This window comes from Bombus huntii, chromosome 6, assembly GCF_024542735.1.
Source record: "Bombus huntii isolate Logan2020A chromosome 6, iyBomHunt1.1, whole genome shotgun sequence".
Classification (NCBI taxonomy): domain Eukaryota; kingdom Metazoa; phylum Arthropoda; class Insecta; order Hymenoptera; family Apidae; genus Bombus; species Bombus huntii.
The window spans coordinates 18,201,825-18,226,828 of NC_066243.1; the positions used below are offsets into that span (position 1 = coordinate 18,201,825).

Consider the following 25,004-nt stretch of genomic DNA (forward strand, 5'->3'; position numbering starts at 1 on the left):
CTCTTTCTCTTTATCTCGCACGACCACGATCGTTATATTTATAACAAAGGCTGAACGACTCTTTTTTTCGTACCCATGTTTGATCTATTTTCGGTCGAAGCTCAGTGTGCCTTGACGTATTTACAGGTAAGACTATTTAACGGTAACCGATTGTCAGGGACAACAACGAACCAGTATGTTTTATCATACACCTGCGCGCGCGACGAGAAAGGTCCTCCCGTATGGAAAATGCGACTCGAGCACAGCGTCGTGCATTAAAGCTGGCTGCAGGCGATGAACGTGACTAATTGAGAAACTTGAGGGAAGCGTTCCACAATACGGAACCTCCTTTGTAATAGGATTGCTTTCTGTCGTACGTTACTGTTATTTAGCGGCACTAATGTAAGGGAAAATTTCATGGCCCTTCGTGGCTATGAGAATATCGTTGTACCCGTTGAATAGAACCGAATGAAAGACGGCAGCATGCTCGCGAGGCGTTTCCACGTGTGACAAAGATCTCTTACAAGCGACAACTCGACGATGTTTCGATATTTTATATTCGGGGAACCGCGTGTATCGTTTCAGATTTCGAGATATCCATGTTTTTAATTCAATCTTAATTCGTCGAGCATCGATCCATTACACTCGAATATCTTTCGCTATAGGAAAGTAACAACGACTCGAAGCTATTTCGATGAAACAGAAAGTAAACTAGAAGTAAATAGGCTATGCAGAGATCATACCTAAATTAACGTAACCTAATTAAATTAAATAGTAGAAAGACGAGGAAGATATTAACATGTAATACCTTTGATTAATTATCGATTATTTTAGTAGCCATATTTCTTTTAGTTATGAAGTACGAATAATATACTTTTATTAATTTTCGGGATCAAACTCCAATTTTTGTACTGGTTCTGTACTTCGAAATCTAACTACCGTACTATACGTGAATACCTGTAAATCTCTGCTTAAATTTTATAATTAGCGCTTATCGCAAAAAGATATCCTATTTTTGACGATATACGACTTCAAATACAGCGCAGGACGACCGAGTATATGGCAGATTTCGTTCAATATGTAGATGCATATATTCTCGTCGGATATATATTCTCTTCGTTATACAGAATATTATCACTGTGCTTACAGATTACCTTTAATTAAAAGGGATCGCGTATTTCTAGCATTATTGGATTTTTAATGAAGTATCTAGTACATATAGGATGAATCAGTTTTCTCATAATGAGATGTTTCGTATTATTCTAGAAATAATGGTTTCAACAGATATGTTTTCTCCGTTAATAAATAATTCGAATACGAAACAACTTACGAATACGAAGAAATAAATGACCAGAAAGCAAGGGTAGAAGGGTATCGGTAACAATTTCTTTACCCTGTGGAAACTACGCACATAAAATGTAGCAAGATAAGATTATAATAATAAGTTCGTTCTCACTTACCACGATCCAGCACGCGTATTCTACTTTTAAAGGCTATCGACGAAGAAAATCACGTTGCACGTTCATAGGTGAAAGTTCGCCGCAGTGCGTTCTTTATGTTTTAAAAATCAGCGAGTCGATCAAACGCTCGAGTGCTTTATCGCGTTAATATTGGAGAACAAATGGAACAGTTATCCCTTGTAAAATAATTTGACCAATTTGTAATTTCAAGCGGAAATTTTGTAGAAAATTCTCTAATTTAATTCTGTGTAAAAGCACGTCGAGAGACTGTCGGAGCGGTATAAAATCGAGACACAGCAAATGCATAAAAAAGCCTTCGATCAAATGCTCAACCAGCAATTCTGATCGTTACCACTTCTTCTTCATTCTCGTGGAGCGTACGTAGCTGGCTTTCAAGAGTCAGCTACACAACGTACCCAAGCATCAACGAAAACATTCATTAAACCGGTCTCTGCTGTCCTGTTCAAATAACTATGTCGAACCGTCGCGTCGACGAGAAACGAAGAAAACAGTGAAATTCGTTTAAACGTCTCTTTAGAAACAACGTTCGACGACCGATTCGATTGCTCTTCCAACGAACACCGGCCAGACACGAGTGGTTTCGGTAAGTGCAAGTCGTGAAACACAATCAACACGACGACACCGATGCTAGATCGATCCAAGCACGACCGGATGAACAGAAACTCCGATGGCTGGTTAGAAGGAGCGCGTTAACGAGCCTCGTTATTCGAAGGAGGGGAAAAACACGATTGTGGTCCTCGGCCGGTTTAAAAGTGACACACGAAGCGTAATTAGCGACAATTATCGTCGCCCGTGGTTCGTTCGGATTTTCCTGCAACGCGATGATACGTCGATTCCACCGAGCTGATCCATTCGCGTATTAAAAACTCCCACTCGCGCGTATTCACGGTCTATTAAAGCTCTCGCGAGGAACGAAACTAGAAACGAGATCGTATCAACCTTTTTCTCGCAATTCTTTTGTTCGACAGTTTTACGCTTTCCTCGACAGTAGCATCGAATGCAAAACGACGAGGAATTTTTAAGCCGAATTTAGATCAAATGTGCCTCACTACGTCGCTTCGAGCGTTAAAAAATCGCATGCGGTTGTACAAGACGGTGTAAAAGTTTGGTTGGTGTTTGCAATTTTTCCATATTACGCAAAGAAAGGAAGAAAGAAAGAAAGATCGCGTAATATTCAACTGACTGGACCGAATGTCAGCAAACGCGCGGTTCTCTTTCATGTTGCAATGTTTTACAGCTTACACTTTAAACTAAATTTTATAAGTTTCGATAACGATCGCGTAATTAACGTGTAAGAAGTAACAACATATAAAGTAAATCACAAACATTTATAATTCACGACAGAATTATTTACAGGTTAACTTTTTTATTTTATATTTCGTTATTTTACAAAATATTTCGTTACTTGAAAGACGTAGCAGGGTTAAACGACGATACTTGGTGAACGCGTCCATTGCAGATATATCCCACCCAAAACTCAATAACCTCCACGATGTTCCGATATTTCTATCATTCTTTGTTCAGGTAGAACGATATTAGAAACGAAACAAGATATCATCCTTGGCTAGCGCGAAATAACGTACGAAATGATGCGCGTTGCTAAACCAAACAAATAAAGTGCGAGGGTGAAGTACGAGGGAAGAAGCGAGAACAATTATCAATTTAGCTGGAGGAAATAGCCGTCAATAGGCAACAGACAGAGAACGGATTTAGCGAAACCATCTTTGCTTCTTCTTTTACCTTTCTACTCTTACCGATTCACGTGGAAAAAGAAAGTAAAAGGAAAACGGGAAAATGGTACAAAGAAAGTTGATGGATAAAAAAACAACGAGGCAGCGGTAAGCGTCCGCACAAAAGCTTCCTTCTTCAGACTGTTCGCTTCGTTCTCGAAACTCGTCGATGATTACCACGGTTTCTTAATTAACCGTCGCTGATCGAGGAACCCATCATACCGTTCGTGGCACCGGCGATAATTAGGGAAGCTCGGCAGCCAGTCGGAATTTTTAATTGACGAATACTGCCGGAACAATTTCTTTTCGCCTGAATCGAAGGGACGCGGAGGAAACAACGAAATCAGAACTTTCTTCTACCGAGAAAGTTAAATTGTCGACAGAAACGGAATTGAGCGGCATTTTCGTTGCCGCTAATTCTGTCAATCGAAATATTATTTCTCTTTCTGATATATAGGATGGTTTAAAAAAGTGGTTAGATAAAAAAGAGATTATCTACTTGCGAAATGAAGAAAGAACATTTATCCGGGTATAAAAATTTATACTTTAAAATTTTTCGAGGCATTCCGTAAGTAGTACGGTTTTCTCGCTATTTAAGCTAACTTCAAACGCAAAGTAACATTATTTTTAATAGAAACACGCTTACATAATTTACAACTTACTTACATAATTGTAGGAACAATGGAAATAAGTTACCATACACGTTATGTAACGATATAATTAGATATACGTTGGATATTACCGCAGAATTTACATTTTGGAACATCTTATGACAAATTTGCCATAGGCGGTCATGCACTTTAAACCAACGTTTCATCATAAATCGATCGTACAGTTTTACGTGATTTAAAATTCGATAAAATATTTATTTTATAATGCGTACTTAGGAAATCACGTCGAACTAGGGAACCTAATTTTGAAACGGTAGAAAAGATACATATCGTTTTGTACGTTCCATTTAGAACACAATCGGAAGAATAAATTTACGTAAAGGAAGTCATATGATTTTAATCGTGCTTTGTAAGTGCGCGGATACGCCTTATGTCATAACGTAGCAGAACTCGATCAAAAGTACAAAACTTTATATAGTCTGACCTAGTTGCTAAAATTATCCTCTATAGAGGTATGTAGGTAGATACTCGCAAGTTTTCCAGCTACGTTTTTTATGCTTTCCGCATATTCGCTATTCACGAATTATTCGGTCAATTCACCTTCGCTCTCGATGCCTCTGATATTTTATCGCAAATTCAATCGTTACTCTCCCCTTAACAAATTTACGATCATTCGTTTCGAATATGTTGTTCAGCTTGATTCAGCCTCGGAACGTGGCTTGCACGGTATCCCCTCGTAGACAACTCTAACAATAGCTACAAATCTCAGACATAACCAAGTGGAGAATAAACTTTCGTCAATTTCTCCATGGCAGCAAATCGAACGTTTCCCTTCCTTTGTGCTTTCTGCATTAATGACGATAGATGCTTTCTCATAAGTCTCGGCAAGTTGCCGGCTGTTCTAAGCGGAATTCTGCTTTAGACACTCGTCACTGGATTTATTTCCTTGACGACGCGTTGCAGGTTACGTACGAGGCTTGTCGAATTGGATTTGCGTCGAAAGGATCCTCGCGCAGACGTCAAGAACTTCTCGCTTTCCTTCCCCTCTTCCTATCCTGCCGTTATCCTGCCAACTGCAGCCGGCGATGCAATGCACCTACCACTTCTACGATTCTCTCGACGATTCCCTTCTATTCCGTATCTCTGACTCTTGACGCCGGATTTACGCACGGCAACACCCTGCTAGCTTATCGATACATCTGCCCAATCCACGCGCCAATACCTTCGCCGCATACGATTTCCGACTTTCGTGAGTATCGCCCACTACCTATGTACGTAACGAAGATTCGTAAGCCTGATGTTAACCTCTAATAAATAAAATTTCTAATATCTCGTAGTAGCCACCTACGGATTATCGATTATCGTAACCAGTACAGAAAATCGATATCGTGGACGATCTGCGTATCAGCAATAAACGGTAAATACGAGTCGCCGCCTATTGAATATTCATTCGAAGCGCTCAATTATTTATTTTCCCAGACGTGTCGAGCTTTTCCACGATGCATTTTCGATCAGCAAAAATGCGCTGCAGAGGCCTGTTTCAAACTGGCGATTTATAGAAAGTCATCGAGTTGCCAGAAATTATAATTAACACCCGCGCCGTTCGTTTTAAATTGCATTCGACATGGTATGGTGTATCAACGCGTATATTCATCGCATCGTTGCTTCGCACAACTAATGACAGTATTTATTAGGTACCTACCAGAGAAACTGTAATAAATTTTCAATCTCTTTTAATGCAATTATACCGCAAAATTCTACCAAAAATGTTATTAACAAGAGACCAAAATATCAAAATTTATAACGTTGCGTTATAAATAATATTATAAATAATAATAATAATAAGGAAATTTGTATTAATAACTCGTTTACGTGTGATATGTATGAGAAATTTGATTTTTAATACAACGTGTCACTTGTTATTTTGTTTCCGATATAACTCAAAAAACAGTCACGTATACAATGACCAAGTGCTCGTTCGCTACCGCATTTCCTTCGTACTCTAGCTTAACAAAAACTACGTTAATGTTAGTGAAATAATATTTTTGTACCCTTGGTCGACACCGCCGCACCTACTGCCTGTATAAAACTGCATTAGAAATACCACATGCGGATTTCGATGTTAGAAACTAGTCAGCTACAATGATTCGAAATTCAATGATATTGCGCCGATACAGTAATATGTATAATTAGAGAATCAATATGCGTCAGATATAAAGAGAATAATAGACAGTTATCGATAGAGAACGGTTAACTCTTTAGCGGTATACGCTGAGATATACTCGAACGAGCCATCAAATGACGCAATCGTTATGTACGTATTATTTGTATCTGATATGAAAAATGTAGAGCAAACGGGTGGGTAAAGAGGTAATTATTTTCAAAATTCTACATTCTAATCTAATTCTTGATCGTTTTATTACAGAGTCAAAAGGTCAAACGACTGGTATCGTTTCAAAGACGACGATATACTTTGTTTATAAAAAGCAGAATTATTTTTTAACAGATGACGGCATCGTTGAACGATGCAATTTAAGGGACTATGAAAAGTTCATTTGTTCTACGAGAATCACCCGCGCTACGAGTGAAATAAGAAGTAAAACGGGCGCGTTATCCACCTAATGAATTTTTTAGTGGACCAGCTACATCGGTAGTAGCTCAGCTGAAAACGATAAAGTACATGGTATTAGAGGGAAGATTCTGGCGAAACGACAGAAAAAGACAACGGCAGTGAAGAAAAAAGCCAGAACGAACGAGCTAGTGCAGAGGGGTGGAAACATAAAAAGTGTCGGAGGATCACGAGCAATTTCCATTGGACGCAGCGGAACGGGTATTACGCCTGCAGGCCGATTTTATGCGATGATAGAGTTCGACAGGTACGACCGTTTTGCAATATGTGCAGGCGCACGCCGCATGGCCATCCGACGATTTTCTACGCATTCTGATTTCCATTCGTCGCAGGGAACGCACGGTTCTTTTTCGAAACGCGACATTTCCCTGTCATCGTCATTATCCTCCAGGCCCACCGTCGTTGTTTGTACGAGCATTATAGCTCGACCACTTTGCGAGCGCGGCAAGTCTAATATTTTACCAACGAGAGTACTTCGTCGCTCCATTTGTATAGGCGCGCTAGTTTGCATCGTGCACGTTGAAATACTTCACGTACGCGACCGAGCAAACGTAACGTTGCGTGAAAAAATGTTCCGGCTAAAAATTGCGCGCGTCGAAACGTCGTGAATGCGAACGAACGCTATTTGCTCGGCACAACGCATCCTTTTTTTAACCGGTATTTTTTACTTACGACTCCTCCGTTTACGACTGGCACGAGAAGCATTTACAGTTTCCTCCCGTTATTATTACAGAGATCGATGAATAACGGAAAATATTTTATGCTGTGCGCGGATATTACTCTCTTCTCTCGACTGAATAGTTTGGAGAATTTTTAATACCGGGAAAGCTTCGTTTTTATACATTTTTTATTTCGTTTTTATCCTAGAAAAGGGTTCTTGGAGTAAGCTTGGGGTAGTTTGCGACACAATGATTTCAAACTTTCTTTCATTTTGGTAACTTTAATAAAATTAACAACCTGTACGAATATTCTGAATCGTTTCGTGACAATGTAATGGTGCAATGACAGAGAACAGTACAGTATAAAAGTAAACGAGTAAGTTAATACGTAAGTATACACATAAATCCTTACATAAATATCATAGGATACTTAGGGAAAATAGGTTATAAAATTATACCTTACATATCATCATGGATATCTCTATTGTAAGTATTCTATATCGCGGATTCGTTACCAAGTTTCTTTTGATTTTAATCGAATAAAACAACGTAAACGTTTTTCTGCTATATGAAAATTATTATATCCGAAATAGGTAAATCTATGCCGTACATGTATACGTGTACGTATCGTATACAAATAGAAGAAGTTCTATCTATGTCATGGAAATAGATTTCAATCCTAACTGCAAATCCTATTCAAGACGTTTCAGACACGCGTGTACTTCGTACACTCGTACAAAGCCACGTTGCACAAATGTGCTATATTGTAGCCAATCTGTATTAGATACACAAAGGATATCCAATCATAATTGCAATATGTACATACATATACTTAACGATACACGTATCGATATTAGTACACGTCGTATCGATGCAATATCGGTGGTTCCCTATCGCCTTGTTAATACTATCTCACGCAGCGCTATTATCGTTATTTTGCACATAAAATTGGCCGACAATATATACTGCCGACAATAAGTATAAAGATATAAGCACATCTTCTGATATTTAGTATAAATTCGATGCTTTCCACTGCTTTCATTTTCTAGTTGTTTTATTATATGGCCGTCATTTCATTTGCATCATATTTGTCCAATAATGTAAGGTACATATTACCAAATAAAGTAAAATTTGTTAGGTCTCCGATAAGTATAGCGAATAGGTGGTCTAATACTTATGATCCGCATAATACATCTTACGATACCGTAGAAATAAACAGTTCATGCGATGTCGAAGTAAATTTCTCAAAGTAAATTATCAACTGTAATTAAATGACCGAATGCTTACAAACGCGAGAAACGCGTCAAACAGGTTAAATTGAATCTAAACACCGACGAACTTAATTGCCAAAGCTGCGGCGATTAGTTAGTTCGATAATTAATCGGATTAATCAGTTAATCAGTTAATTAGAGATAGGTGGGAAAAAGTTGTAGGATTAAACGGAAAATATGCAGATACATGGGAGACAAACGACGATATCAAAAGCATCTTCCTAGATTTGAAATTTTCACTATGATCGGTTGACAAGTTTACAAGTACAAGTACAAGTTTGATAAGCTTGTATCGACGTATCGTTCTAAGATACTAGAGCACTCCGTGATAGCAATTTTCATAATCCTTTTTACTACACGCTTAAATTTATCTAAATCTGCCTGCCTTTCCCTTTTATTTTCTCACTACTATATCGCTAATACGCACATACCTACATATTTATGTGCAAACGTGCTAAACCACTGTGGACGTTATTCGTGCACCATGCATTTGGCACGTACCATATGTCACATGAAAACCGACGGCACCTCGGTTCGATCGATGGTCCTAAAAATGCCGAGTAAGCTTCGTGTTATTCGATTGCGAATAATATGTATTATAGCAGGATATTAATGTTGAACGTTTGAAATCAAACTTCGTCTTTCAGGAAAGATATAATCGGGTATGCGTAGGAAAAGTGTAGCGAAAGCTATGTACAATTATAATTATAATTGATAGAATTTGCGAAATTAACGGTATCAGATGAAACAATTAAGGAAAGTATTTCAGACTATTAGGAGAAAACTGTGCGCTGTTAGCTAGACATTTTAGCAGCGACGAGGTCAGGCTTGCGGATTAAAGGAAAATCCCTAATACCATTTTCCTCGCCATTAGGGGGTTTATTGATCCTCCGGTTCCTAATGTATTCGAACGGGAACGATGCAACTACTCGAGAGTAATGCGAACAGTTAGCTGGATTGGAATGCCTCTGCGAATCAGATAAATCGTATTTTTCCACACAAACGCGTCGGCTAGACGCGTCCACCGTGAATTCCCCGATATATCTACATGCTTCGAGGGAGAATAAAATTTCGAACGATTAAAATAACTTGGATAATTTTCGTGTTTGCTCGTGTCGGCATCGATATAGTTTATATTCGCCGAGATTTATATTATTCTCGTGTTCGCGCATCTCCGCGCGATATTCCCGAAACGGCGCGGAACTGGATGGCACCGCGCGGTGCGGTGCGGCGTGGCGGTGGGCAGGATTGGTAGCGAGGTGAAACGACTGCACTTCACAAACATAACCCGTCCGTACTCCGGGCAACGAAATTGTCCCGGCAAACAGAGAAATGGCTGATGAACATATATTAATTTGCCGTGCAAATAGGCGATCGCGAGGCTTAACTCGTTTCATCGACGGATCGATGATCCGAGGGGAGAATAAATTTTGACGCGTCTTCCGTTCTCGCGAGTGTTTGCGTAAATCACGCGCGCTCGTCGATGCGAGACACGTGTAAATATGTACGGAATCACGGATATGGAAGCTCGTGTATCGCCAACGCGTTCGTGTTTGTCCGTATATAAATTTCCCATGTAAACCAGCCCGATGGCGGCCGATGGTCGACGTTCGTCGATTGGATTGCAAATCACCTGCATACTTGCCGGTCGACGTATTAATCGCGACGCATCCTCTTACACGCGCAACCACTGCATTCAGCGTCAAGTGGACAGCGCGGAGGAAGCTTCGTCACGTTCGTTGCCCATCGATCACCGTATATTTCGTGAAATCCAGCCTCCTTGCCAGCCATTATATACCTGCACATCCGCCTGTCCTTCCATTCATATCGGCACAATTTCAACTTTCTTTTTTCATTGTTCGGTTTTGTACGCCGTTTTCTTCGGTCTTGCGGACCAATGGAGAAAACGAACCAAATTTCGACCAAGCTATGCGCGTTCTATCGCGTTATTTACGGCGCGAGTACATCACGCGATGAAATTCGTTGAAGAACGACGAGATAAAGAACGACGTTGCGCTGTCAAATTAATTCTTCCCATTCCGCGTCCCACGGTGTAAGACAATAGTGAAATAACGCTCGCCGGTAGAATCGGTACATCGTTGCAAAATATTTTCTTCTTTCTACGAATTATTTATGTTTCTCGGCTTCTCTACCGCCTGCAAAATCATAACAATGCTTGTCAATGTGGAGTTCGCGTATAAATCTCAAAAGGGACGAATCAAAATTGGAGATTCGAGTTAACGATTTGAAGTTCTACAATCGATGCTAGCAATGTCAAAGAAACTACTTTTTGATACTACGAGTGTAAATTATTTGTATAACATTTTCAGTAGAAAAATAAAAAAAATTGTTAAGACGAAACAAAAATCTCGTTCTTAAGACACTTCCCGACGATAGCGAAGGATACCGATCTGCCAATAACTAATATACATACTACGATAGATTTACACGCTGATCTTCTAACAATCACAAGCGTTAATTTTGAGAAATAAAAATATCAAACGTTTCAAAATTTTCAATCAATAACAAATTCACATTGTCTCTATATGCACTTTCCCGAGACATTTTGTTCTTTTTTTTTTTCTTTTTTCTTTTTATTAAATCGAGTAGGATTATAATCGAGATGCATAGGCGCTTTGATCTAATTACGCAGCCATAGACTCGTAACAATGAAATACCATTATAGTTTGCAAAGTCTTAAAGTACGAACAAGTATTTATCATCGACCGATCCAAAATCATCGAGTACCTATGCTTCGAAAACTCGATATAGGAATTACAGAAATATACGAAAGAAGCTACAAATGATAACTTTATACGAAAATGGTATTTGGTACAACGAATGAACGTAGTAAACGTTATTTCTTATCGTTTAAGCGATTCGTCTAAAGAATTTATAAAAATTAGATCCCCATTAAATATCCCCCAAAGTAGACGCCCAAGTTTGTGATTCTACGATTCTTTTAATCAAAATATTGACAATGTTCTAAATATAAACAAAGTAAAACTGTATATATACATGTAGATAGATGATAGGTAATTCTCGCAAAAAGAACTTTCAAGATTGACGGAGAATTTAAAAAGGTTACAAAAAATTAATATTTTTGATAGATGGTGAATTTATCACGTTTTGGAATGTATGGTCTCAACTGTAAAAACTCACGATATTCGTATTCCTTTGAGAAATTAGTACGCAAATCTCGCACGTTGTCATCTTTTGAACAGGCGATGTAAGAAAATATCAATGTTTATGGCCATACAAATCTAATATTTTATCGCATAGGGTACGATATTTTTCTAAATCTATATTCTTCTAAAATGTGCTTTATAATAGAATACCAACGGATGGACGAAGATGGTAGCGTATGATGATAGAATAGTTGGACTGAAAATTGACTGTCTGGAAATGTGTTACGTAACGAAACGCACAAACTGATTCTATACAACATGATCGGATACAACATTTAATAGATGGAGATTAACTATTGCGTTTTACTGGTTAAGTAATTTCCAAACTAAACGAACGTACTAAAGGAATCGGATAATTAGTGTAACCTTGCCTCCATCTATCTGCATCGGGGAAACTCGAACGCTTCGATGACTACTTAACGGTATCTTGGTCGTCGATACTTACTTGCAGCATCTGGTGACCGCTGTGAGCAGCTGTTCAATATTTGCAGTCTACGTATCCCGATACATAGATATTTCTTTATATAGAGTAGTGGGTTCGCGATGTAACGATAGTATTAGATGCCATGTAGTACTTTCAAACGTGCAAATACGAATACAATATCAACGTAAATTGGGTAACGTAGGTTAAATAAAAATATCAAACGAGTAAAGCAGAAATAAATGACTTGTAAGATATTTTACGTTCCAAGTCAGGTACCTTTCAATTGATACTTATGTTCTTAAATAATTAATTATAATTAACGTACAATTTAAGCTATTTACGTTTTGAAATTGTATCAAGCTGAATCTAATTTTCGACAAATTCCATCGAACACCGTCGATAAGCTGTATTATCGATCAATTATTTCACCGCAAGAATAAACGAACACTCTCGGTACCCGTAATTTTTTCTCCTATATTCGTGCATCGTTCACAATGAATTACCGGAAATCGGTTATTTCGTGTCATTCATTCTGAATACTTTGAATCTTTATTATTCCTTTAACGGCTTAAATATCAACGCTGTTTCTTTACTCCGTTAAAAAAACATAAGCTATAATTACAATAAACTATTCGATATAAAATTTTATACGTAATTCGACGTAAATTGAACGGACCCTTAACGTAATAAGCAATAATAATATGGGAACCTACTATTAACACAGACTCTATGAAATTTTATCTTCTCCGACAAAGATTCCATTTTTATGCTGAAACTGTTGGAGAATACTCGTACTTAATTGTACATATTATGTTTAATGGGATGGCACTTTACGACAGACAATTAATTAGAAATCTGGTATTATTACATGAATTATTCCAAATGCATGTAAACGTGACAATATCGTAGATTAAATCCGATATAATTGTGATTGAATAACGGTAATAAATAACTACATTAATATGATTGAACTTAATAGGATTAAATTATTTATCCCAAGTAGTTGTCCGATAACCGAAACGAATTATCGGAAGTGAGGAAATTACACGTTCTTTGCTTTATTTTCAGTCAATTACCAACTATCGTAAACGCGTAATATAATATCCATATAAATAGGTAGTTAAATATTTTCGTTTATTATACTACGTACAGTGTACGATAATACGAAAACAAAGTGCCAATGTACGATATACTTAGTAACGATAATTCTTAGTCGACCGCAGTGCTCGGGGTAAACCGTAAATCTTTACCTCCAGATTCCTCGTAGCTTATTTAAGACGACAACGTATCCCGTGTGTACGCGTATCAATCGCGCGGCTCCACCGAGCCAGCGGCTGTATCAATACATAATGTATTTGCACTTGCGTCTACGTATGTCCTGTATTTATGCACATATCGACGGAATATGTGAATCTACAGGTACAAACGCGTATTCGTACGCATTCAACCGTGCGTGTGCACAAACACGAGACACGGCAGATCGCTCAGCCATAAACCATGGCGGTTTACGTTATCGTCTGGCCGGATCTACCCGTCGGCAAACTGCTGCAATTTGGCTAACGTTCCTTGCAGCCCTGTGTACTTGTGGAAATTGATAGGGCCGAAACGTCGCGCTTCTATTCTCCTCCCCGCACCCGCTCATCCACCGACGAGGAACTCTTTTTACCAATATTTTTTTAACACACCGAATAATTAATCATCCCTTCGACACATTCACGTCGTCGATTGAGAATCGAATTCCTAAGTCTATCGTTCGTCCAGTATCGTTCAAGAACGATAGGTACGGACAACCTGACGTTCAGTCCTTCTCTCAAACTCCATCGATCGACATTTATCTCGATCACGGCGAACGAAATGGACATTGGGAAGACACCGCGAAGGCGACGCAAAAAGGTAATTGCTCCTGGAATCGAGTATATCGTCTATCGTTGGTCGCTTCTACGTAAAAACCATGCGACCAAACATGGCACAGATATATGCGATATAGAAACATTAGTAGTTTATTCTTAGTCGATTCTCAATTGTCGTAGTAAATACGGAACAAATGTCAGTCAAACGTCCATATATATTCTCTTTATCCTGAATTTAGGTAAAGTTAGGCAAAGGTCGTGAAAATCGTAAAAATGATTTTAGCGAGTGAAAATCAAGTTACTGGATTTCAAAGAATTGTTCGGCACATAAACTCGGGACAAAAATTTTGGGAACGACGAACAGCTCGAGATTTTGTTGCATTGAACGTTGCGAATATCAAACCTCAAGAACCTTATACGGAACTATCAATCGGAATACTTTGAGCATTTTTCCACATACTTGTACTCAAAATACTGGATGAAATAGTTTAACGCTTGAGTCTGAGAAATTCAAAATCGGCCACACGAGCAAACGATTTGACAAACTTTTGCCATAACGAACTTTTTTATCATTTATCCCTTTAAATACGTTTAACATAAACAAATGAAATATCGGAAAATAAAACGTTGTATTAATTTCCATCGTGTTTTACGATTGAATTTTTAATCCCTTGGCATCGAGCCGCATATTTCATATGGACTTTGCGTTTTCCGCATGGCCAGCGTTAATAAAAGATGTGGATTTATTCGTTCTTCCATTCTTTTTTTTATACTAATTTTCTGTACATTTTTATACAAGTTTTCATCGAGCTTTGCTTCAATCACAAATACGCAGAAGAAAAGGCTTCCACTCAATTTTTCGTTCAATGTTAGTCACAGTTTCCGCATGGCACGAAGATTTTGTAAGTTGTTTAAATCTTCCGATACCAAAAATGACATCAATGGCAAGTGTAAGTTACGCGTAGATGATTTACAACCGTATGAACAACCGAAAAGGTAAAAGTTGGATCTTTGAGGAAAACGTTCTTTGTGTTTTACGTTTACTTTAATTAAACGGATTTCTTGACCACTACTGTATAAATCAGTCACTTGTATAGAAAGCGACATCCATCATAGGTGGCTTTCCATTTAATGTTCCGTCTACTGTTCAAAGGGGTTAAACTTGCCGAGTTTGGAATAGCAGCGAAACTACGTGTACATTATACAGAAAGTTGGTCAATTCATTATAAAATTGACACGGTATGCCTCACATAGTTAATAATATTCGATAGTAAGAAAGGCCAAAATATTGAACGATTCCAGACCGTTCAGTTTTGTTTCAAATCAGACGATACACCAAAAAAAAAAAAAAAAACAACTTACGTTTTACCATTAAAATAGAGTCACGCGTTCTCGAATAAAAACATTAAAATAATCGAACAAACTCGTCGTTTACAAGATATTGCAAAACTTTATTATATTAATTGTCAGACGGTATCGTGTTTATTTCTCTTACTCTCAATTTAAAATAATATTGTATCGTTGGAAATACTAACTTCGTTTCTTGAAACACGTTGCTACATTCCGAACGTGTGACATGAATAGAAAATCATACGAAAGGAACAAGACGAAATAGCACGTACATAAACTTATTTTTCAGAACAATATGTACTTTTTTCTGCTTCCCTGGCTTCTTCTTCTTCTTCATCTTCTTTTTCTTCTCCCTTTACTTTCAACAATCAATAATTAAATACGCACGATAAATTTATTATTATCGGTACAAAAATCTGTGTCAATCGGTCGTTAGTAACCCTAGAATACTAATTTATACGTTACATTTGAGATAATGAAACAAGAAAATTGATTTCCTTAATTTCCATAAAAAAAATCACATTTAAAATTGGAAAATGACTTTGGAAAAGCGTCTGCGCGAACAATGTTCGCGTATAGGAGTTTGCGGAACACTTTCAGAGAGTAAGAACTGTCGCACGATTTTCCAACAAACGCGTTCTTCTGGAATAAGTGATTTTCCCCTTGTCGTTTCCACTGACAGAGGTCGTAGCGAAATATCAACGGGAGTTGTTTTACGAGCTTGCCCCGACAGTCAACGAGAATGAACACGCTGCCGACTGTTTGTCGGTCGGTTTGTTTCGCGGTCCAGACGAAGCAAACACACTGAAACCGACTGCGCTGCACGCACCGCCGTGTCTGGGAGCAAATTAAAAATCAATTCCAGGACCCGGTAATTTGAAAGTGTTCGACCGGCTGTTTCTCCGGACGCGCAGCGAGCTTTAGTCAGCGAATAATTTGCCAAAAGGTTGAATGCCGCGCGCAAGTCGACCGTCACAGAGGTTCTACCGTCTGGGAAAATATTTCTGCCCGGCATAAACGGGTATATACCTTCGCGGCGGCTTAATCCACGTCGGTGATTTAATTAAAAATTGTTTGACCACGAATTTTAAACGCGACCATAAAATTTCGCTATTGCGTCCTCTCTACGCGCAATATTTTTTATTCGCCGCTAGCTTATCTTCACGGTGGACGTTCAACCGCGTGCGCCATCCGGATATACCATACACGTAGGAATCCCTTTTGTCCAATTTCGATTAATCGCTGAAAAATATTTGTTCGATCGGTAACCGATGAAATGCGTCGAAAGTGTTCGACACTTTAATGTGTAATATATATTTACGAAATTACGAACATAAAAGATATTTCAAGAGCATGTGTATATTGTCGAACATTTAATCAATACACGATATGACTTTCTTGCAATAATATTTGTTAAATGCATAAATAAACGTATGTATGGTCATGCGTGCGAACGTACATACGTTTAATACGTTAAAAATTTAGAAAGGAAATTCTTTCGATAGAAGCGTTATTACTCGTTTTTATGATTAATTAAAAAGTAATCGTGTGATCGTGTTAATGGATACTTGAGAAATTCCAATTACTCGCCGATCTTACTCACGCATATTCGTGTCGAAGATAATTCAAATAAACATTTATAATAATGTTGTATCAATTTGTGTTATATACGTTATATCAGGTTGATGAAAAATATTTCTCTTTGCAAATATTACAAATGTTGAAATAGTGTAATTTCTTTTAGAAATACTATCTGAAAGAAAATTTCTGCCAAAAGTATCTAATTGACAAAGAACAGGCAAATAGTTTTTCGTTAAAATACGTATTTTTAACCGATTATGGAAAAGATTTTATGACACAATCTATGTACATAAAGACATATTATGTATGTATGTAAAAGCATATTATGTATGTATGTAAATGCAATTTCAGTTTGTAAAGGCATATTATTATTATTCATCGAAAATGAAATGTAGTTATCGGTCAACGATACGATATCCGATCGATCGATATTATAAAAAACACGTAAAAGTTTAATGTTAAGAAGCACGTTATAGAATATGTGCGAAGTAATTCACTACTAACGTATTTATAGCGGCTAGTTATTAGTTATAATAAGTTATAAATTATCGCAGAAGTTATTGCATAAATAGAAGAAAGCAGCATAAAACTCTAAACGGATTTGAAAATGCTATTCAGACATTTCTATAGCAATTATTCTAAAGTATTTCATTTACTAGGTTATTGCTTTATTATATTATTTGGGAAGCCACACGTTTAAAGGTTGTCTATTTGTTTCAAGTAGCGATAAATGCAAATTTCATCTGCATCGACAAAAAATAAAGCAGGTATTCCCAATGAATCGGAAAAATATCCTCCTATCTATATATCTGTGATAACATGGTACTACATGCAGCGATAGTAATGCAAAAAAGATATTGGAATCGCAGGGGAACATAATTTCCCGTCCGCCGTATTCGCTGGGTTTGGCACTGATAGATTTCAACTTCATTCATTACAATGTAGTTTAGATGAGAAAAGTTTGAATAATTTTCGAATCGTGGAAACGGCAGTGCGTTCTTTTTCGTAACGACGCCAGAAACTTCTTGTCGAGAAAACATTAGGTATCTTGTTAATAAATAAGAAATTGTTATAAATTACAAATAAAAATGCGTAAAACATGCGTAATTTGGAAGGCTATTACGAAGGCTATCACGAAGCGTCGGTTCGACCATGAACAAAATCTCTATATTAAATCTGTGCATTAAGAGTTTCAAAATATTTAACAAATATTTCGCCGCTTCCGCAATATTATAATTTTACCTAAAAATATTTAAGGAGTATAATATAAAAGATGTAGAGTCTGCGCGTTCTTAAGTAGCAAAGATCTCGTTTCATGGCCGTAGTTCAGTTCACCCTAAAATTTCGTTCAGTTTCAGTTCGTTAAGTTCACCTTAAAATAATTGTGAAATACTTGCAATAAGGTATCCGTTTAACACGGAACATCCGGCGAGTAACTTCCAATTCGGTGGCGTTTCCACGCTTGTGCCCGTTTCACAGTTGAAAACTTACTTTTTCGATTCTCTAACTAGCTTCGCAATAGTCCTTGTGCTCCATCTGTATAACCACAGTACGCTGCAAGTCCTCCATCGCACGGCAGGCGTAGCCTGTATAAATGTTTGAAACTTTCTCCGGAATACGTGCCGAGTTCGCACGATGAGAGGCGTCAGCCAATGATGTACTTGTATTTCCGTGCTCGAGCAGGGCTGTCTGCTTCAGGCTAGAGCGAATCTTCTGTCTGCGTACGTCTGTCTCTCTTCCACTCGCGCTTTGTTCGTCGATGCTACTACTTCGCCGCCCTCTCTCCGGTTACCTTTCGCTCTCTGTCACCGTGCATTCTTGCTCGTCTTCCCTTTTACCTCCTTTTTTCGGTGCTTTCGAGCAATGCTCCGCCAGCGAAACGAAGTTTTCCGGGGAAACTAAAGTCATTTCGTTCGTGCAATCTAAGTTAAGTGACTTTCGAGAGCTCGGGCGACTAAACGCGCCCCCGGTGGGTCGCAACTCGCACGACGCGATCAACCCTTTCTCTTTCTTCTCTCCGCAGCTTGCACGTTTACGGAGGTCAAGTGGAAGAGGGGACGAGGGCCGGAAGGATCCAAGATCTGACGAGGATTACGTCGTCCGTTAGGTTCCACGGGTGCTTAGCTGGCTGAGAAATCGACTCTAAAGCCACCATTCTTTCCGACGACGTAGCGGCACCATGGTTACACGTCGTTTCGTTCGCCGATGTTTCGAGATCCTTGCACCACGGCTAACCAGTCGACGAAGACTAACGGTTTAAAGTTGCATCGTCCCGTATCAGACATTTTTCAAGGTGACAGCCCACGGTTTTATGCTCCGTAGGAGCTGTGGTGCGGGCGTACTTTCGTCGAGCCGACGACTGATAAGTTTGAGCCAAGTATTTGCGACACCTGAATACCTTGGTCGATGCCAACGTAGCTTCGAACAACTTGAGACGTTCAACGTCGTAGATTCGAGTAAGAGGTGACTTTCCTTTTTTTCTTTCAAGGGAAATTGTTTCGAGAAGACGAAGACTTGGCGAGGGTCGACAAATTTTCTAACTACGGAAGGACGAAACAACAGTTTCTCTTGCCTCGGTTATTTTCTTGATTTTCGACGACGTAATACGGACTTTGCGCAAAACGACTATATTTCGGGAACAACGACGTTATCAAATAAAAAAGAATATCTTTATCAACGTGCTTTGCGAAGTATGGAGATGTTATCTTCGTTTTTAATTCAAAACTTAAATACGAAAGAACCCGAAGAACTTGGCAGCAATTTTGCATAATTTACCTGATATCACGTATGGCTCAACGATATCAGTCAGGCAGGCTCAAATTCGTAGCACTCGTTTCGATCTGCATCCTACTGCCTCTATTAACCGTCGGATAACGACGTATCGGTGTTAACGCAAAACCGTGGAGAAGCACACAGATATCCGACCGTAAGACCATTGACACCAGAAATGAGCGATGGAGCCATTTTGAGCGACGCGACACTGGGATTGGCTCGATTTTCGAAGAGTCACGAGCGGCTGCTCGCTCGTAAATACAGCTATTCCACTTTTTCCTCTTTTCCGCTAGCAGAAAAGTGACGCGTCCAAGCTGTGTGTACATAGGCTCGCTACGTTCAGCCAGATAGAGGCGTATGAATCATGGAACCGTAAAGTGATATCGAATGGAATAGAGACTAAGTACGTGCGGCACGGTACACAGGTCTCTGCTGTGTGTGCGTAGCTGACCATCAAAAACGAACGCCTCCTACCGCAGATCCCACCGTGTATTCCACGCAGCTCGCCGACTCCTAGTGCGATTTAGCTGCACTTCGAAGAAAGCGTGGGAAACGCGGTTTGGAATGGTCTTAAATTGAAGGAAAATGGCTGAAACGTATGTTCTACGACCGGCGTCGTAAATCAAACTGCCGCAGAAAAATAAGGAAACGATAAATTTTCCAATTCAAATGCAATTTAATGTTTGAAATTTAAACAACGTCACAATGAAACGTTACGTAACGATGATTTGTTACGAACAAAGTTAAGTTTCGGAAAATTATTTATCTCGTAATAAATTTTTCTTTCCATACAAATAGGATCGCGAAATAACTTTAACAAATTACTTTGTCGTCTCTCACGCAATAAAAATATAGTTTGTTTTAAATAGAAATTAAAGTATCCGATCAAGGTAAGAAATAACTCGATCGATATATTTCCTTCTTCTACAGTTGCATTGATTTCAGTTTCGTAGTAGTAATCGTGCAATGAACATCGTCAAAATGTGTTTATAATTATATATATTTCTACATAAGTATTAGATACAACGATAACATTGATTTAAAACAGAAAACCCGTTTTTTATCGAATAGAAACCTACTTAGATCCGTTAGAATTAAAAATTGAGTTTCCGTATTTGGATTCACTTTCCACGATTTTAATTAAGATCTGCGGCGAAAATATCAAAAGTATTATTACGACATCATGTTTCACATCGATGTATTATAATCTAGGCTAAACTATTCTTTAAAAAGATACAGTTATACGACAAAACCCGGCAAGGTGAACCCAATCCCATAATTTCAATTCAGTCTTTCACACAGAATTTCACACAGGATTATTTCACTCCTGATTGTAAACGAGTTTATGACATTTTTTCCGACGCTGCTTGGCATTCCATTAAAAATGCCGAACCAGGAGGATTCGATGCGATTAAGGCAATGTTAACTTCGCGCACTGCTAAATTCAGCATCGTTCATCAAGCTTATCGTTAATTCGATAATCATACGCGGTCGTGACTCGTTACCGAACGGTCGGGCAACGATTCTAATTAAAAGTTCACGATACACACCCATTGCGAACGTAGTTTTAGTTTATCTCTATAGATTTTGCCGAAGCAGCATCGATGGCAAGTTAATTGAGAGTTCGCGGTTCTTTCGACCATATGGTCGCCGCTACGTCGATAGAATGCTTGCATTTAATTTGTCACGCTCATCTCCTCATCCATTCCGCTCTTTCTTTCGCTTTCGACGATGACAAAACGTTACACTTGTAACGAGATCCGTTAACGGCCGCCGCGAACGCAAGATTTCTTCAAACTACCATCGAGTCCTCTTGTGTTTTTAAAAATAAAAATAATTTAAATCCCATAACGAGCAGGCACGTTGTTTCACTTTCGTCTTAATTGAAAGTTCTAATTAGAGGACCGGACATTTGTAGAAAATAACTTTTCGAGAGGACTTTTCACCCTCCGCTTACAGCATAACATATTTCTATGTGCATATTTCTTTATTCGTTTCTTATCTAGCTCTTGCACAATAGTGCACAGAATGGACGTAATATAAAAAAATAGATATATAGAATAGTGGCTCTACTTTTTAAATTATATTTTCAAAACTATCTATTTAAAGAAAAATATGCAGTTTGAACGTATACCACTCAAACGTATCGTTGCTAGGTTTTCGGCTAACGTAGCGATAAGACAATTGAAAATTATAACAAAGTTCGTGAACACGTAGTTGTGACATATAGCTTACATCTTAAGTTTTAAGAACATTTGTTTACATATTTGTTTAAAGGCGGTTAAGATTTATTCCAAATGTTAAATAATTAAAATCTTGAGCGAAAAAGAAGCTTCTCAGCTTTGAAACGATACACGATAATATATATCTACAAAGAGAAAAATATTTATTGGGAAGAAAAAAGAAAAAGAAACATTTCAAGATAGAATAAAATTGAGCATTAGCAACGGCAAGCGTTCGAAGTAAATTTGCAACGAGAAATTTAAATAAAAGGAAGCCTGTTATCCTCTGTTTCTTTGCCTTTTCAAAGTAACTGATTTTTCAACGAACTGTGTAAATTAAAAATAGGTGGCTACTTACCCAACAGTTTCATAACCTGAGCCTGGCTGATAAAAATGTTCAAGTATCCATCGCTGCAGCCAACGAGAACCAAAAGAACGAAAAACTTGCATCGCAACAGATCACACGATCCATCACCCCACCGCATTGTCTCACATAATAACATCACGCACCGACGTAATCATACGCGCAAAACGTACCACTTTTATTCCGTTTCTTATTTCCGTTTCACGTTATACACGTGACAGCAAGCGTGGAAAAGTTCTGTTCATCTTTTGCGCAAACGACGACAAACATCATCCATATTCTTTCAATGCACAAAATCATCGTTCGATGTAACCTTTCCACGTGTTTGATTGGAAAGTTTTTCAAACTCTTTTACGAACAACTATTTTATTTTTAAAATTGCATTTCTCCTAAGCTACTAAACTTTAGATTTCGTAAGCCATTAAAACGTATTATATATAGCAAAGAGACGTTACGCTCGATTATTATGGATCATCCATGGTCGGATGAATATCGAGGAGAGCGACGATCACATGGTTACGTGATCGACGAGACACGAAGGAGAAGTATCAAAGCACAGGAGAAGCGATCACAGCGTCGTCGGCGTCGGAGCGCAACTGACGGACGTCGCTCGGTAAATTGAAGGCGCCGCGAGACTCGCGCCTGCGCCCGCTTAGGGGTGCGACGCCGAATACGCAAACGGCCAACGACGAATCACTGGGTAATACACGACGCGCGTACGCCCTGTAAATCGCGGTAAGTGTAAATCACACGTTTGGATGCCCAACCGGCCGTGATGCGCTATCAGAATCGCCAAAGTATCCGAATAGGGGAACGTACGATTGCCTGCGTTTTAATTGTGTTTTTGATATATGGCGTAGGGGAGACACAAAGAACGGGTTATCTGGGTAAAACTAAGGTCTCTTCTACTATTCCTTTTAAAATGGTTGAAAAGAAAGCTTTGAACGGTTGAAAAACATCAATGAAATAAATGTCGATAAAGTACACATATAGAAGTACTATAAAGATATACATACATACATTTATTAACTTTCGCATAGATAATATTCTTAGTATAAATATTAAAATTATAATATGTAGCATATACAGGTTGTCTCAACGGTCTCTGCAACGGTTTTGGCAACGGTCTCTGCACATCTAAATAATAAAAAAAGTTCCTATAGACATATGTCCTGCTTAGTTTTGTTTTCGAGTTATAGCGGATCCTAGTTAATAGAAAGTTGATGTATCTCAGGCGGGAAATTAGGCTATGATACAGCATTTTATGATACAACATTTTATTTTAGTCAGAAGGACTCGCTTTTTGTTTAATTTTTTAATTGAAAAGCTGAGATTAAAACGCACTCGACGACCTTGAAACGACTTGGGGCGAAAATTTCGCAAGTAAAGACGGAGGTAGAAGCTGACGGCAGATGAATTACAAGAACAAAATAAACATCGTAATCGGATCATCTAGGTACGATATAAGATTTTTGAATTGGAGCCAAAAATGTTATTACGAGACGCATTTTGTTCTCAATTAGATACGTCCGTAACTATCGGCAGGGAAATGGGTTTTTTCTCACAACGCTTTCATCGAATCTTCGATTTTCTATCGGCGTTTCGATGAGAAACGCATAGCAGTTTGAAAATGGTAGAATGGTAGAATTTAATTAAAGATCTTTTCTCTCTCTATAGCCATTAAATCCCCTTCTTCCTCAACCTTCCCTCTGTCCTTTGCTGTTTCCCTTTTCTGTCTTCCTCTCTTCCATCCTTTCCCTTTATCCGACCGTCTCTCTCTTCTCTTCCCTCACTTTCTCTCTCGCTCTTTCTCTGCTGTTCTCTTTCGCTGTTTCTCACTCACTGTACCACTGCACGGGCACCATGCACAGTTTGCAACTAGGATTCACGATTTGATCTTCGTCAGTTTAACTTTCATGGTGTAGCAACGTTCCCTGCCGACGAAACGGGACTTTAATTATACCACGGGGTTAATTAATTCCGTCAAATCCTGCGAAGCGCGTCTCAGTATCCTCTTTGCTTTTTCCCCCCTTTTCTGTTCATTCTGCCGAGCTTCGAACCTGAAATTTATCCTCTAGCAGGATATAACCGCGAAAAATATCCTGATTTTTCATCTATCGCTACTTCACTCTCGTTATTCTACTGATTATAGCAGAAACGACTGGTAGAAATTTCTTTGCTTGCCGTGTACTTGATCCGTATATTAAGACGCAGGCACGTTATCTATTTTCTTCTATGTATGCGCAATGTTTCTAACCCCTTTGTATTACGAATGTATTATCAAAAAAGCGAACGTACTACAGAAATTTTATCGTTATTATTTGAACGTGATGACGACGTTCTTCGCACGGACGATTGCGAAATGTTAAATTGCTTTCGAATTCGGGTGTCTTCTTATTTATTCGAACCGAGGGGAACACGTGTGCAACGAGACGGAAGTTTAATTATACAGGCGAAATTAATTAACTGCGTGAAATCTCGCGGAACACATCCAGAGGTTGATCAGTGTCGATCGGCAACTAATTAATGGTCAATCTATTTTTTCCTTATCGGATTCTATGGCTTCGCTTCGATTTCAATTCGCGCGTCAAACTGTCCTATCTATCGTTGCCACGAAGAGGAGCTATTTTCTTTATACTTTCAATTCTTACTTAGAAACTTGCTCTCAAAATATAACAACATTTCACGCTGTATCAGTTAAATGCGTTATTTGAAAATTAACACGAACTATTAACATTTGTACGCTATTAGTCCCCCTTGTTCTTCTCATAAGGAAGATTCGTAAAGGGTATAGGAAAAAGAGAGATTTCGCTATCTTTTAGCACGCAATACCATGGCCGGAATGAATTTTTCGGGTCATCTATGATTGGACGACGAGATTATGAATATTTTT

General features: G+C 38.5%; 1 protein-coding gene across 1 annotated transcript in view; it reads right to left on the reverse strand.

Moving 5' to 3' along the window:
* Positions 1-22,694, reverse strand: part of LOC126866697 (tyrosine-protein kinase Drl) — a 104,608-nt gene extending 81,914 nt beyond the window's left edge. Inside the window, exon 1 of the mRNA XM_050620596.1 lies at positions 22,106-22,694. Within this exon, the coding sequence (XP_050476553.1) occupies positions 22,106-22,250 (145 nt within the window). The 5' untranslated portion in view covers positions 22,251-22,694. The remainder of the gene's footprint in view (positions 1-22,105) is intronic.
* Positions 22,695-25,004: the final 2,310 nt, after the last annotated feature.